Here is a 16,201-nt window from a genome sequence, read left to right as displayed (position 1 = left end):
GAGAAAAAAAAACAGAGCAAGAAGTTTACGTCAGAGTGGAAAAGCCACCGTACCTCACTGAAAAAAGCTTACACTGGACTAAAAGCTACTCTTGCTTAATAAATCTCCATAAAACATTGATGTGAGATGGAAAAGCAAGAGAATGGATAGAAGATGCTTTTGGGCTGCATTACACAAAGATGTACAATACTCCTACCTCCACAGCTAAACATATGTGATTTCGACACAATATTACAATTGTCTGCACAGACAGAGAGTCTACAATGAACAATTCATAGGCTTAAATTTTCAGTGCTAGATACAGACCCACACCACTCCCTGTACAGCTCCTGGGCAACGCAGACTAACACTCAGCTTCTTATTTTCGCTCAGAAGATGGGTAAAACCACCATCAGAGGTTGTTCAAAATTCTGTGCATCAAATTCCTGTTCCACTTCCCTGGGGTGAATCCAGGCTAAATAAAAATAAAAATACCTCAGTGGGATTACTCTGGCAAGGTGGCACAATTTTGCCCTGCTTACTAGACATCGTTGCACAGGGATAGTTGCACTAATATTGTAAGTCTGCTGGTATTTATCTTCTGTCAGAATTTCAACCATGCACGTCCCTGCAGTCAGGAACGTAGATGTGCCTGAGAGAACCCATGCGTGGCAATGTACCATTGCATCAAAGAAGAGTGCGGCGATATTTTGCAATGCTTTACACACAGGCGTGGCACCCTGCACAGCAATGGTGTCATGGTTTGTCTGCCGAAACCAGGACAAATGTAAATCCACTCCATAAAAAAGCAGCCTGAGCCAGGAGTCTACGTACTCCATTTCTTCTCGAGAACCTGTTCCAACTGACACTAAAACATTTCAGTCCAGATCCTCCACAGTCTTAAACACAGACCAGCTAAACATTGTACAACTGGGATATTTCAGAGATAAAAGATAGACATGAATAAACAGTGCATGGGTTTTCGAGTTACGGAGATCTCAGTTGCTTGTTGCACAGGCTTGACTGTTCTCTGCAGCTCCTTTCATCTGGGTATCTGTCCTCTGTCCTGCTTCTGAATTTTATGCTACCTCCACTCAGAAGGCGTGTTGTAACTTTGTTTCCCAAGAGTGATAGCTATCATCGGGAATTTCTGTTCTAGTAATTTATGCAGAGTCAGCTTTTGGGGTTGGGGAATTAACTTCAAAAGGAAATGACAAAGAAATGTCCCCACCGTCAGACCCTACAATCGCGGAGACGTGGCTATTCTACACTACCTGAGGTCACAACTGTATCCCTGCAGGTATTTGCACAACAAAGGTTTACGTTCACCCTCTCATTCCTCTTGAACCCTTTAGAGAAGGCTCAAGTCTTATCAGGGTTATTCACTATGTGCTGTCACTGATACAGTCAAGAGGCTAGGAATTATCCGATATGCTGTAGTTAGACATCTACTGACACGGTAAAGGATTCATTTCATTTAATTTTGGTTATCTGAAAGTTAGGTGTCTGGTTTAAGTCAATCATCCAGACTCCAGCTGTAATCCCATGGAGAACAGCACACTCAGGAGCAATTCATCCCAGCTTAAAGAAGGTGCGTGAGCTGGGTGAAACGAATCACACGTTGCTGATACTCAAGTATTCATGCCTATAGAGGGAGCCTGTACGGTGAGCCTAGACTAAAAACCGAACTCTGGGACAACTGATCTTCTCTCTGCCTCAGTTTACCCATCTGTAAAATGGGCATAGTAACAATGCAAGATACCGAGCAAATAATATATAAACATTACTTGCCAGATAAACGCTCTTAAAACAGCCAACACCGATCTTGTGTCGCTAATTGAAAAACATGTGAACGTGGTACACAGGATTCTTCAAACAGCTAATCAGATATTCATGAAGTGTAAAAGTAGGAAATCTCAATGCGATACACTTTTCCTTCATTACATAAATAGACACATGAGTGTTTTGGGGTGCACCGTTACCAGCCTGTCAGTTACTGCTGGTCAGAGCTGGATGCCAAAGGTCCCATTAGCGTAGCACTAAGCTGAACGCTAGACCCTGGAATCGGATCTCTTGACCTTACCATCAGAAACTGTAATGTAATATTTTGTTCAGAGGTACCTGTTTGTGGGAAGGCAGCTTCTTACCTCTTTCTATTACGTGAATCAATACTTGCTTCATAACTTAAACAGCAGAGTCTGAAATCAAACTGAACTTTGCTGTTCCCATTGAATAGGTGCTTGGTTGAATGTTAAAGATTTCCAAATACCTTAGAAACTGTCACAATGCTAAGTGCAACGCTTACTTACCTCATTTTTTCCTCATTTTAGCTCAATAGCATGAGAATGCTCCAACCAAGTTTAGATAACACAGCAGTTATAAACATCTATTTAAAGATTTCTTTCTACCGCTCAGTAATTGCAATTTGGAGGTGGTGGTGGGAGAAGAGAAGTATTACTCTTCCCAAATGATGACTAGAGTTGGTGGCTTGTTCACACACAAATTGGAACTGCAGCAGAGCCAGAAACCACATGCAGTTCTGTGCCTTAAATGAAGCAGCTTTTGCCTAGGAAATGCAATGCCATCAAAATAAAGCTTCATAAAACTAGGCAACTTCACCAAAATTTCATTTCAGGTGTGATCTCAACTACACTGCACCTGCTGCTACTGCTCTGTCAACGGAAACCCTTGCTCAGATCAGATGTGCCAGCTGAAGGAATTCTCCAGCCTGCATATTATATCAGCCTCCCCAGGCAAAGCTAATCAAGACAAAAGTCCCCTCTTTCAGCACAGCTACCATCAATTCACAGGGTCTTCCCAGCTTTGTCATGTCAAAGAGAGGATGAGAGAGGACATGGCTTTGCTGGTCTCCGCAAAAGGAAGGAAATTATATTTTCAGGAGGAAACATTTCCCCTTTTTCTTGCAGGTGAAAATGGCATCCACTTGAACTACTCTATTCCCCTTTATATATATATAAAACCACTTTAATGCAAACAGCTTAAGAAACTAAAATCAAAGTAAGATGTTTCAAGTTTGGTGAACGCTTGACTGCCCCAAAATGCTTCATGTGAGTGTGCATAGATGTTCCTTCACAGATGTTTTTGCTTGCTAGAATGGAAATACTCTGCCAAAAATGTTCAGGGCACCTATCCACTTCCCTATCATAGCCAGCACACCCACAAGGTACCCTCATGTCTTTGTAGACTCAAGACCTAGGAAAGGAATTAAATGCTCACTGACTCTCCCCTCCAAATCCCCAGCAAAGGGAGAGAGGGAGAGATAAGTGGCCCCTATTTGCTAGAAGGAGTATTATCCCCATAGCAAGGATTGATAAATGCCCCTCAAAGAAACTAATGATTTTGGAAAATGGAGGTCAGCGTGTAGGTGGAGAACCCACAGCGCTCTGTGTACAATGAAGTAAGGCGACTGCAATGTATGCAACTTACATGACGTTTTCTAAGCACCTCCTGATGGGGAACACACGCAGGTCCCTTACCCCGTGTTTTACTCGGTTATTAGTTTACATTCACTCCAGCACGGAAGGAGAATGGTACAGAGAAGACACACGTTTGAGCCGTGCTCTTTCCCCAGGACTCTTCTCTCTGTTTTGATCTCTCCATAACATTTCATAACGTTAGCGTTCAGGCTGTCGGCCTTTTGTGGCCGACATCGAACCTTCTGCTGTCTTTGGACAACAAACTTACCATGGCAGTACCTAAAACAACAGCGCTAACACGGGAGTACCTGCTTGCTAGGGAAGACCCAACACCAATGCCAAATAAAAGCGAAGCTTACTGGTCACAGTGAACTGGGTAGACGTCCTGCTTTCATCAGCCAGGAAGGCAATCTCACCAGCATCTTCCATCTTACACTCTCGGATGATCATGGTATGTTGCTTGCCGGAGCACGTGATGGAGATTCGATCACTGGGTTTCACTTCTTGTTTATTTTTCAGCCATTGGATGTTCTGGCATTCATTGTCCAGCTCCACACAGAAGATGGCTGTATCGTTTATGAACACCGCAGTCTTTCGTGGAAGTTTTTTAATGATGTTCCCTTTAAATAAGAAATTAATTATTATCAGCAAACAGCAGACATTAAAGTCTCTGGCAACACTGGACCATCCAGACTACAAGAGGACTAGCCAACAGCTCTCACCTAATCAAAACATTGTAGACACTATGCAGACATCCCTAAACGAATTCCTAGGCTCTGAGTTATACAGAACAGATAATCCCAAGGACACATTTTGGCCTTCAAAGAGAGAAAAGCAATCTTGTTTGACTACAGTTGCTCATGTTTCTAGCCTAACATGCAGACTCTGCTGTTGGGTAAACACAAGGTACGCAGCCTTGCCAAGAACAGATTTGACAGTGACATGGCTTTCATTGCCCGCATGTGCTGGGAATTCAAATTAAAACTTTGCTAAAGTAGGTCAGTCTTAAACCAGACAGGTCTCTCGTCTGTCTTTGGGATTTTGCCTCCACCAAAGTTACCAGTAAGTTACATAAGCAAGACAGCAAACACGCCAGTCACCTGAATTAATAGAAAATACACTGAAAACCTCAGATTTCTTCTTCGAGTCAACCCACAAATTCACATGGAATGAACTTCACTTATTTGTGTCCTTTCCAAGTGACTGTGATGATTATCACTTATTAGAATAAGCTCAAAGTTACAAGATGTGACTATTCACAGGAAAGGTTGGACAAAGCACCGGGGAACCACCCCTACTGACAGATGGTGACTGGCTCCAGCCCTGGAACAGGCCCTGTGAGGCAAAAGAGGCCTCACCCAGGCAAAGCACCGGGAGCTATTTGATAAGAAGCAAGGCTGAACTCCTTCACGAAGTAACAGATCAGGCACATGTTCCATCAGTAGGATTCAAGACCCTGATTCTCTGCTCACCTCTCCAAAGCTCGGGCACGTGTCTGCTCCCTGCTGCCCTCAGCAGTGTCCCTGTCCCTGCAGCCCTTTGCATCCTACCAAGCTCTCTCATTTGCCCAACCTCACCCTGCTCGCTCGAATCCTCTGCCCCCGGGGCAGGCACAGGGCTCCCCCAGGAAGGCTCTGCCTCCTTTCCCTCCCGAGAGCTCCACCTGGCCCAGTCCCTCTCTTTTTTAATGGAACATTGCCGTAGTACAGACAAGTAAAACAAATACCAGCTGTCCTACCAGGGCCAAACACGCTTGCAGTGTTTGGCTGGTCTAGCCCTAACAGAAGGTGTAACAAAAAGACGTCTGTCTGAACCCTCCTGTGTCTCCGGACTAAATTTCCCCTTCTACCTCCACCCACGTGCATTCTCATCTCTTTGCTAATGATACAAAAAGGAATTTGCGCAACGATGCATGGCACCTGGCTGTCTTGCACCGATTTATGCAGCGGAGAACAACTTCTGGTTTCACTGGGAGTAAAGTCAGGCTTCAAATGAGACAGGACAAGTGCAATCCTCTCACTATTACAGATCTTCAATTCATGCTACAGGACATGTCAATGATACCAGCATAAGCATCATCAAAATAAAAATTACAGGTCCTGGAGTTGCATGGGTAGCTTCTTATTCATACAGCAAGTCACGGAGTTCAGAGCCAATGGCCCCTTCCGCAGACATGCCTGTGTCTGATGTGCATGTCTACTGGCTGTGAGACACCTCTACCATCCCAGGCTCTACACCTACTTGCACTTCAGTCCTAAACTGGCAGACTCCGGAGACTTGGACATGGTTCTCTATCCACATTTTTCCACTTTCTCATCAGCTTTCCAAACTCCAGACAACAGGTCCAGATGTCAGAGATCTGGAGCGTGGATCTGGTTTCCAATCTGAAACCATACTGGTGCTGACCGCAGCCTGCACCACGCATCGGACCATAAACCACAGCTGCTAAGCCAGCTTCCCAGTGTGCTCAGCACCACTCTTGGACAAGATTCACCGTCGTGCACCCCAGACACCAGACAGATGCATGTGAGACAGTGCCAGAGGACACATCCGATGCTTGAGATCACGTTAAGGAAAGTCTACAGTGTGAGGCTACAGCTCAAGGACTTTGCCTTCTACGAAAACCCCTTTAAGCACAGGTCCCCACCAGGTGACGTATCTTATGCAGCAGCACAATCTGTCCCTGCTCTCTGACCCTGTGTCCCAGATACACCCTGGCAGGAGACCCAGGGACCCACTGACCGACCACACGTGGCTCTCCTCTCACACCGTAAGGGACTCTGCTGTTCTTCACTGCACACATGCATGTGGTAAACGCCATTCGCAAGGTCGAGTCTGGAGTCTCATGCGTGAATCTCATGCTTGGTCGGCGAGACTTGGCTGACCTGAAATAGCAAAAGCCTTTCTTACCTTGGACAGACAACTCCGCGATGGTCCTGCTCCCTTCTTTCATCTCACAGATATAGACAGCATCATCATCTGTGGTGACGTTCTGGACAGTGAGCCGGCGATACGTGCCCTCTTCTTCGATGTTGTACTTCTTGCTCTGCCGGAGCTTGGTTTCCTCCTTGTACCAAGCTGTCTCTGTACTAGGAACAGGCACTTCACATTGGAAGGTGGCAGATTCCTTCTCCCTCACTTCAAGATCCTTCAGTTTTTCCTTGAAGGGTATTGAGGGTTCTTAAGAGGATAAAAACAGAAAGGAGAAACAAGAGTTTATGATGGTCTGTGGTAAAAGGTGTGCAAATAAATAAGTGAATAGAAAAAAATTAAACAATAACACTTCTTATTAATGATATTGATTTGTCCTGAGCTGCCATCCAAACCCATAATCAAGCCCTACTACAGTAGGTGTTCTGCTCTCACGTAAAGAAAAAATCTTAGATCCCAGCAGAAGTATTTTAAGGACTTATCTAAAAATGAAGCAGTATCAGTCTGAACTGCAGTACCTGCCGCACACCACCACACAGAGGAGTTTGCTCTAATCCAAAGAAATGTGAACAAGTTGGTGAAGCACCAGGTTAATAAATTCTGTTCTTGTGGCCTGCTTGTCCTCTAGCACAAACATCTCTGCGTTGCACCTTGTCACTTAGCGATGCCAACAAGACGAAGGGCAGGGGCCACCCAGCCTGACTCTATACATAGCAACAGCCACTTCCCATCAGAGTAAAAGCCCTTAAAAGCAAAGATGCTACAGGTGGGTAAATAGCAAACGAGCTGGTCATAGGGAGAGGGCACAGGGCAGCAATTCTAGGTGAGTGTGAGCAGCTGAGCTGGTCAGCTAGTGCCAGAACCAATGTTTTAGGCATCTTGCAGCAGAATTATGCTCAGCAGAGTGATCTGAAAGGGCACAGAAGGACGAGAGGTGGCTGTGCACAGAAGGACAGATGTGGGGAAAACACAGAAGTAACTGATGGAGGAGTCTTCTGTTCTCCCCACCAGCACCAAGGGCTCTGTATCAGCTTTTGTCAATGATAATAAAAGAACTAGAGAAAGAGCCCAAGTCTCCCGACTGCCTCTGCTTTCCTCCAGCGGTGGGGCTGCAGTGCTCTGGCTTAGGGAGAAACCAGAGTGTAGATCAAACACACAAAACAGCTGCATGGCAGTGAGGGAAGACATTTTACGAACTGAACAATGTTTAATTCCAGTGACAGCTGCGCTGTGAAATCATCCCGATACCCCAGCGCTAAACTGGAGAAAGGGGAGTTGGACTGAAGAGGACAGCCGGCGGTCGCAGCCACGGGACTGGTGCCACAGTCATGTCACAGACTTGGATTAGCCAGTGCTGATGCATCGCCACTCATGCTTCCCGAGAGATCATGTCTTGACATGTACCTTCATCTTCTAACAACTACTGCACCAGCTCCCAGCCTTTTTTTGTGACTCCATTCTCCCTCTTCCTGACCACACACACACTCCCAGGCTGGTAATTACGTGTGGTCACTAGTGTCAGTAATGTCAAGTGTTAGTCTAACAGACAAACAGGAGTAGACTTGTCTTAGATTTATAAGCCCATGCCCACGGTGGCACGTCCCACTCAGAGTGTCCATGGTCTAGAGGCTGGAGAAACACAAATCGAGGTCCTCAAGCATCCCACATCCAAACTTTGATGTCCAGGAGCCTCCATTTTGTAAAATTCAGATCTGGTAGCTCCGCATATAACTGAGTCCATTACCTGCCCCATCCAGCCCCACCATTAGGACAGGAGCTGCTGCAGGAGCAGTGCTGTCTTTGATCTGGTTTGCTCTTTTTTGAACTGAGGCCCTAGAAACTCATGCATTCAGTTTTGCAGGTCTTTTGTTCAACCCCTGGCACAGCCACGATTGCAGTTGTCACCTAAACACCTCCAATCGTTTCTAGCTGAGCACAGCCTGGATAGAGATACCAGACTCTAAGGGCTTGACAGGACACCTGGAGGGAGCAATGCTATCTACCACCCTGGTTGTAAAACCTGACTGGGAACCCATACAATATCTTTAGGAACAGGAAGGTGACTCTAGCTCACCATGTCAACTTGGTTATTTTCTTAAAAAATGTTTTGCCTTAATGCACCTCAATTCAAGGCAAGTCAAAGTCTCACCTTAAAAAGCCTTCAGCTACGGTTACACAGACCTGTTCTGCCCGCACTTGACACGTCAGTTATCCTTTTTGTTTTAACCAACAGGGGCAACTCAAACTCCTGCCCTGCAATCCCATATATCACCTCTGGAAGCATCCCATGAAGCCAGGGGGAATGAAGCAGTTGTAATTCTCGTGCCATGGGAACAAGCAAGAGGATGAGATCAAGAAAGCGTGGATCAGAAGGATGCCAGCCTCCAGGAGCTGGATGCAGCGTTGCTGTGTGAGAGAGGAGGGAGTCTGGAGCTGACACTGAGAACACAGGGACATGCCCAAGGGCCAAAAAGAAATACGAGATGCACCTGAGAAGCACACAAGTGTATGCCCATACTTGGAGCAACTGGCCATGTCGTTAACCCCTCTCCCTTTACAGTCACTGAGCAGTATCTAAGGTCACAAAAAAAACACTCCTCTAGGAAAAAGCTGTTAAATGTACAAACACAGACTAGACTAGACTAGAATATTTCAGTTGGAAGGGAGCTACAATGATCATCTAGTCCAACTGCCTGACCACTTCAGGGCTCACCCAAAGTTAAAGCACGTTATTAAGGGCATTGTCCAAATGCCTCTTTAACACTGACAGGCTTGAGGCATCGACCACCTCTCTAGGAAGCCTGTTCCAGAAGAGTTGGTTGATTCTTTCATATGTGTTGCAGTCACAGCACTGCTTTTCCAGCCAGGGAAAGTAGGTGCAAGGTTATCTTTGGCAACTTGGGGTCACAGATATCCTCTGAAAACAACTTTGCTTTCGTCCTACTGACATACACACACGTCTTATCTCACTCTGAACAGGGCTTCAAAGAGACAACAGCCAATAAACTGAATCAAAGCCCAGGATTCACCCAGCCCACTGCTTTTTCTGCTTTGGAGATATGAGAGAGGCTCCAAAACCCACCAGCCTCCTCTTCATGCTCTTTACATCATCTAGCAAGTACCTGGTCAGGCAGAGGCGGTTAACTTTGGTCAGGGGACTACAGAAGGACCACAGGGCTGTTGAGAGTAGGCATCCCAAACAATTCAACTGGCCCATAACCAGGCCCCTGCCCAGGTCAGAGAGATGCTCAGAGAGGTGGCCAGGGGGGAACAGTGTCTCCAGCTGATCAACAGGCAACCCAGATCTCAAGGAAAGGTCTGCGACAGGCAGGCGGCTCATCTGCCTTGTTAATAGACTAATTAACACAGTCCGACTCCATAACCATATAACATTTACAGAAGAAGACTTGTTCTAAGGATGGAAACACTAGACTTTACACCAGCCTTTCAGTGTATTTTAACTAGCTAAATGTGAAAACAAATAAATACACTTACTCTCCCACTAGCCAGCATGGTGAGTTGAGCAGAGATCTCTGTTACTCTCTTTCACCCCACGTTGGTCTGACAGACCCCAGTCTGTCAGATTTTGACATTTACATTGCAAATTCTCTAACGTAGGGATCCTCTCTTACTGATTTGTACAGCACCGAGCACAATTCAGAAATATTCTGTGCTGTAACTACTATAGGCACATCAGGAAGAGCTGCTGCAGATAACAACGTTATATTCGATCTGATAAACTCCATAAATATTGACTGCTCATTTCTAAACGACTATTTGTCATGCATTACCCTTTCACAAGCTAATTCTCAATGTAAGCTCGTGTTAAGTATGACTCTAATATGGAAGATAAAGCCATTTGTTTATCAACCATTTTCCATATTATCCAAAATGTTCATAATATCTGAAAATGTCCTTGTAAGATAAGCAAAAAGTGTGTTCGGGTGAGGTTACGTGTGACATAATTCTCCCAGGGACCCTCTGCTTCAGATAAGAAGTGCCACTGATTCCCATCTCTAGTTCCTGTAAATAGCAGAGCTGGTTAGAAATTATTTAACATTAAGCAAGAAAGGTGATTTCTGATCTCTCAGTTCCACAGCAAAATGCTGATTTTGCTCAAAACAATTATTCAAACCTCCTTTGAGAAAATCTAGGTGGTTTCTTTCGGAATGACTGGGGTGGAAACATTGAGGAGTGTTGAAGAAAACACAATCTTTTTTTTCACTTCAGTTTGGCATTCGCCTGTGACCAGGTGATCTGCCGCGGTGCTTTTGGAAGCCATGGTTGGATGGTTTCCTGACCACATCCTTTCCTAAGGGTGCTCTCCCCGCCGGGCTGTGTCTCCCAAAATACAAAGCAGTTTCAGCTCTGCTCAAGTCACCAGAGCCCCACGTACATGTGAGTCCCGGGCACCACGGAAGAGACAGTTTCAACGCAGCTGAGACAGGCTGCAGTCTGGGAGCAGAAGCAAGAGGCACCTGAACTGTACATCTTGCAAGCTGGAAGAGTAGTTCAAGTGGATGCCATTTCATATAGAATCCAACGAAAAGTACAAAACAGTGTTGTTCTCATCACTCCAAATCAACCATTATCCAGAAACATTTACTTCCATGAGAGCTCAGTGGTGTGAATTTGAAGAGCAATTCTGCTTTGTCCTTGTAATATCTGGACTCCTGGGCCATGGCTCATTTTCAGTGCCCTGAGAGGTCATTTAAATTCATCTCTAGTATCAGTATGATTTTTTTTTTTTGACTGTACAGTTTTTTCTATTAATCTGTTTTTAGCCAAAGCAGAAATACTCATTAAGGCATATAATGAAGGCAATAACATTTCTAAAGAAGGAGAAATAAGAGATAAAATAAGAGAGATACAAAAGCCTGTGAGATAGAAACAGCAAAGCAAAACCCCAAGAGAGCGTGGAACAAGAGCGGCCTATGGAGTTAGCAGGAAACTTCAAGACCTTAGACCAGCTATGAATTTGGCTGCTTGTCTTGAGAACATATTTCTCCAGACTGTCACAGGCTTTTTTGTTTGGTCCATACCAACCAAACAAGCAATGACATGATGTTATTTTTTAAAAGCAGGTCCTGCTAACCCATATTTTGCTAAGAATAGGTGCAGCCTGCAAAGAAGCCAATGTTTCCTTAACCTTCTCAAAGCATATCTGTCTGCTTGACCTGGTCTTCTCACCTGCATTTCCTCTTGCCTATTTCTGGCCTTCTCATGGGCTCTCCATTTATTATTCCAGAGGCAAATTTTCCCTCTGCCTAACAAAAATGATCCAGTGAGAGTAAGAATATGAAGAATCCTTCCAAAGGGAGCTATCTAAAGGTGCATAGACAAGCTTCGACCATCTTGTGCCTTTGGTCCTCTTCCTAGTTACTGTGCTTTCCAAGTTTCCTTTCTATCTCCACATTCCTCAAGTTGCAATTCTCTTTCAGATCTCAGATGTGACTACCATGAGAGCGGTCATTCAAAATCATTTCAGGTCAGAGGGGAATAAAGTGGCCTCAGCACCAGTCTGTTTTTCCAGTCTCTATCCTATTTGGTTTGCAACCTTTAACCTTTTCATACAGTATCTGATTTCTGCATTCAGGGACTCAGATGAACATTGCTTGGCCCAGGCCCAAGGATGGAGACCTGTATGCTGTTCTCGCTAACTTTACACATGGCCTCGGGACATCTCCAAAGCCTTCAGGAAATTCAAGTCATTTATTTGGCTTGAATCTCTGCTCTTTGGTTTGTCAAGGAGGTTTACTCTTGGGGAGCATTTCTCTAGACACATTTCTGAATCAGAGTAATCAACTCTTGGTTTTCCTTAACTGTGAGAGTGACTCTCTGCCCTGTAGCCTCTCCTTTGAGATTTACGTCTGCTTCACTACATCTCATTTAGGAACAGCTCAAAAATCTCTTTTTTTTCAGCTCAATGATCTTTAAGGCATGGGCTCAGCAAAGTGCTTACAAATATGTTGGGTCCCTAGGTCTAGGATCTAGATTGACAGAATATAGGAGCCTTTCTAGAGGAGGTTTGACCTGTGCCCAGTCCTATGCCCTGAGAGAGACTGCTAAGAGCCACCTTACAGAGAGGATGCTGGGCTAGGCAGTCTTTTTTTATTATTACCTTTAAAAGGTAATAATAAAAGACCCATAAATATTCTCACTCAGATTCCTGTGTGGAAATTCTGCAAACCAAAATGCCAGAGCATATTTAGACCCATGAAGCTTGTCTTTCCTGGTACGTGTGTCTATGGACACATGCTGTGGATGCAGCGTCACAGGCTCTATAAATATGCTGTTACCTGCAGAAAGACCAATGCAGCAGCATGGTGCTTACCAAGGGTGGCTGCTTGGAGAATTCGGCCTCTTCTGCACGACTGAGCAAAGAGAAGGTTGGGTGGCAAGATGACCTACCTCCCTAAACCCGGTGGCAGATGAGCTAATGGCATCACTAATGGCATAAACAACAGAATTAAAAGCTCCCTTCACTGCTGCATCATTCTGAGCTGCCTTTGGAGGGCTGAGAAGGACTTCTGGTGACACAAAGGAGAGTCGTTATTCAGGGCCTAATTATAACCAACACAGGCAGATTTTCCATGGCAGCCTTGGCCTGGTCAGAAAGCCCAACATGGTATAGCGTAACAAAGAAACAGACCATAAACATTTCCACTTAAGCCCTCTGACTCACAGGTGTCTCTTGGCAACGGACATTGATCAATAACCTTTTCCCATGGTGCTTGCTCCCAGACCTGCTGCTTCGCATGCTTTCCACATCTCCTTTGGACGAGGTTGCACCCATTGAGAATAATCAAATAAGCGTGGGCAGAGGGGAGGGTGTTTGTCTTTGCAAGACAGGCGTTGAGCAAGCCACGGAGCTTGAGCCATCCTCAGAGTGAACCCAAGGGCCAGGCTCGGTCTTCAGCTCTGAGTCCTGACTCATGAGGTAATCACAGCTTTATGGAAGAGGACAAATGCCCTTCCCGATGCCACTCAGCACCTCCAAGGGATGGCAATGAGTGGGACAAGTGCCAGCGAGTTCCACGGATCAGGTGTCACTGATGGACAAGGGGACTGAGTCACTGACGGGAAAGACAGCGAGTGTGAAAGGGGAGGTCCAGAAAAGGGAAACCAGAAAACCAAATAAACGCTGAGAGTCATAAAGACGGGTATGAAACACAGACCATTCCTACTCATTTGGATTTCTAATTTATTTTGCTGCCAGTCAAAAACATCTATTTTGCCACTCAAGTGGCAAAGCCTTTTACCTCTGAGAGTTAATTTACAGGTGCTGCCTGGGTTGCAAAGTGCCTGCTGTAACCTTGCCAAACGGGAGAGCAGCTTGAAAATTTAGAGCTTCCTTTGCGAAAATATGTGTGTCACATTTTTGTCGCCATTCTGAAGAACTTGGTCTGACCTCCACCAGCGTTGAGGGACCCTCTGAAGGCAAGTTCTTCACCACTGACCACAGCAAACAGAGGCATCCTGGACCTAGGAGAGTTCTGGGAGCACACAAGGACTACACAAGCTGGGAAAAGGCTGAGGAGGCCTGGCAAGAGCAAGGCTGCTGGTGGATCACTCTGTACAGGAAAACTGTGAGTTAGACTGTAATTAGAGTTGGAGTAGGTCCCCCAAGGGGTCCAAGGCAGCCTGACACACTCAGCTTGCAGGGAGGAGTTTCCTCTCCTTCTGCTTAAATGGCACGTGTGTGCCAGTTTGACTAAACCCTGTGGTGAGTATAAAAGAGGGCAAGATGGGGCTTTAGCAGTCCCTGATAGAGAGGATGATGATGGATCTCTTAGATTACTATAAAACCAGGATGGATGGGTGCTTTAGATATCTGGTTCATCCCAGCTGCCCCACAACCAGCCAGTTCTACATCATCCATCCCTGACTGATCCCTTCCTAAACCCCCCAGTGAGGAGACTCTCTCCCCAGGTCATCTATTCCAGTGCTTATCCCCCTTTACAGCTGGAGGGCTTTTTTCATGTCTAACCCACACTACTTTGCAGCAGTTTGGTGGCAGAAGTTTTGTTCATGCTCCCACCCCAATTCGGAAGTGCATTGCCTGTCTCCTTGCAGGCATGCCCACCCCGGTGAGAGACATAGGCACCCACCTTTGACGGTGACGAGCACGGAGCTGTACGTCTGGCCTGCCAGGTTGGAGGCCGTGCAGGTGTACAGCCCGTTGTCTATCTGCTTGCAGAAGAGGATCTTCAGCACAAAGTTCTCCTGATCATCCTCATAGATGACATGCCGCCGCCCTTCCAAAATGACCTCATTGTCCTTCTTCCACACAATCTCTGGCTTGGGCTCACCCGTCACGTAGCAACTCAGCTTGGCGTGCTTCCCCTCCGTCACGCTGCACGTGCGTGTCAATGCCCCGAAAGTCGCGTTGCGGGCCCCTTTGGTGGTAAGTCCAGCCGCTCTCTCATAATCCCGGGAGAGGCTGTAGCTGATGCCGGACAACCCTTCTGCCATGGAGTAAGACTGGGCAGACGTTGAATCAAGAGCCCCATGGGAGATGTCCATCTTCCTGATCTCCTCCCGCCTCTTTTGCAAGTGAGACAACAAGGATGCCGTCTTGCCGCAGCTGGTATCGAAATGGCTGCTGCTGCCCGGGTTGGAAAAGCCCTGCGTTTCCACCACCAGCGCGGCTGAAGCGCTGGCAGAGCCGATGGGATTCTCTGCCCGGCAGGTGTAGGTGCCGCTGTCCCCGAGCCGGGCACACTGGATGGTGAGAGCGTTTGACTCCCCGGCAGACTCTATCTGGAAGCGTCCAGCATCAGTCCGGTTCCGCAGGTGTCTCCCATCCTTCTCCCAGTTCACCGAGAGGGGAGGGCTGCCCTGGACTTTGCATTTGAACATGGCGTCTTCTCCCAATGTTACTTTGATGGAGGAGGGTTTCTGGATGAAGTATGGGGCTGACTCCGTTACTGTGGTCTCCTCTCCAACTTTGATGCTGACAGCTGCAAAAGCTTCGCCGATGGTGTTCTTGGCCCGGCAGATATATTGGCCACTGTCCTCCAGGCTCAGATCGTAGATTGTTAGCCGATAGAGATCCCCATCTTCTGTGGTTTTAAACCTTCCCCCAGACTGGACTGGAAGTTTATCCTTTTCCCAGCTCACAACTGGGATGGGGTTTCCAATGATCTGGCAGCTCAAGGTGGCATCCTTCCCCACAGACACCATGAACGCCTTAGGCCGGGTCAAGAACCGCGGGACTCCGCTGAACGAGCTGTAATCCATCTTGGTTTCCTAAAGAGTGAGAAATAAAAATGTCAAGGAAGAGCCAATTAGGTGGTGCAGGCAAAGAATTGCTGCACTTCCATGGTATCAGGCTGTTTGTCATCTAAAACAGTCACGTTTTCATTGTCCTTCTCATTATGGATGAGAAGGCCTTGGAATATTTTAAGTCTTGCAGACTTCTTAGATTTAAGTTCAATAAACTGCTGATGGAGAAGGTAGCTCACTTCCCCACAGGAGTCACTGGGTAAAATACAAGTCTTCGGGCAGTTCACACAGAAAGAACATGATGGTGCCTTTCAGCTTTGGCCCTAGGAAAGTGACCTGCACTAATGCTATATAACATATAGCATTATGTTATATATATATAGCCAGCACCTGGGGGTGTTGGTCGACAGCCGGCTGAACATGAGCCGGCAGTGTGCCCAGGCGGCCAAGAAGGCCAATGGCATCCTGGCCTGTATCAGAAATAGTGTGGCCAGCAGGAGTAGGGAAGTGATCGTGCCCCTGTACTCGGCACTGGTGAGGCCGCACCTCGAATACTGTGTTCAGTTTTGGGCCCCTCACTACAAGAAGGACGTTGAGGTGCTGGAGCGTGTCCAGAGAAGGGCAAC

The 16,201-nt window shown here is 46.4% G+C and overlaps 1 protein-coding gene across 1 annotated transcript in view; it reads right to left on the bottom strand.

Annotated features, from left to right (window-relative positions):
• Nucleotides 1-16,201, bottom strand: part of OBSCN (obscurin, cytoskeletal calmodulin and titin-interacting RhoGEF) — a 203,829-nt gene that overhangs the window by 178,567 nt on the left and 9,061 nt on the right. The window contains exons 2-4 of the mRNA XM_009333308.1: nt 14,459-15,599; nt 6,327-6,596; nt 3,776-4,036 (exon numbers count right to left, since the gene is read on the bottom strand). Of these exons, the coding sequence (XP_009331583.1) occupies nt 3,776-4,036; nt 6,327-6,596; nt 14,459-15,590 (1,663 nt within the window). The 5' untranslated portion in view covers nt 15,591-15,599. The remainder of the gene's footprint in view (nt 1-3,775; nt 4,037-6,326; nt 6,597-14,458; nt 15,600-16,201) is intronic.

This window comes from Pygoscelis adeliae, unplaced genomic scaffold (assembly GCF_000699105.1).
Source record: "Pygoscelis adeliae isolate BGI_AS28 unplaced genomic scaffold, ASM69910v1 Scaffold88, whole genome shotgun sequence".
Lineage (NCBI taxonomy): Eukaryota > Metazoa > Chordata > Aves > Sphenisciformes > Spheniscidae > Pygoscelis > Pygoscelis adeliae.
The sequence above is the reverse complement of the archived record's forward strand: the minus strand, read 5'-3'. Positions and strand labels throughout refer to the sequence as shown.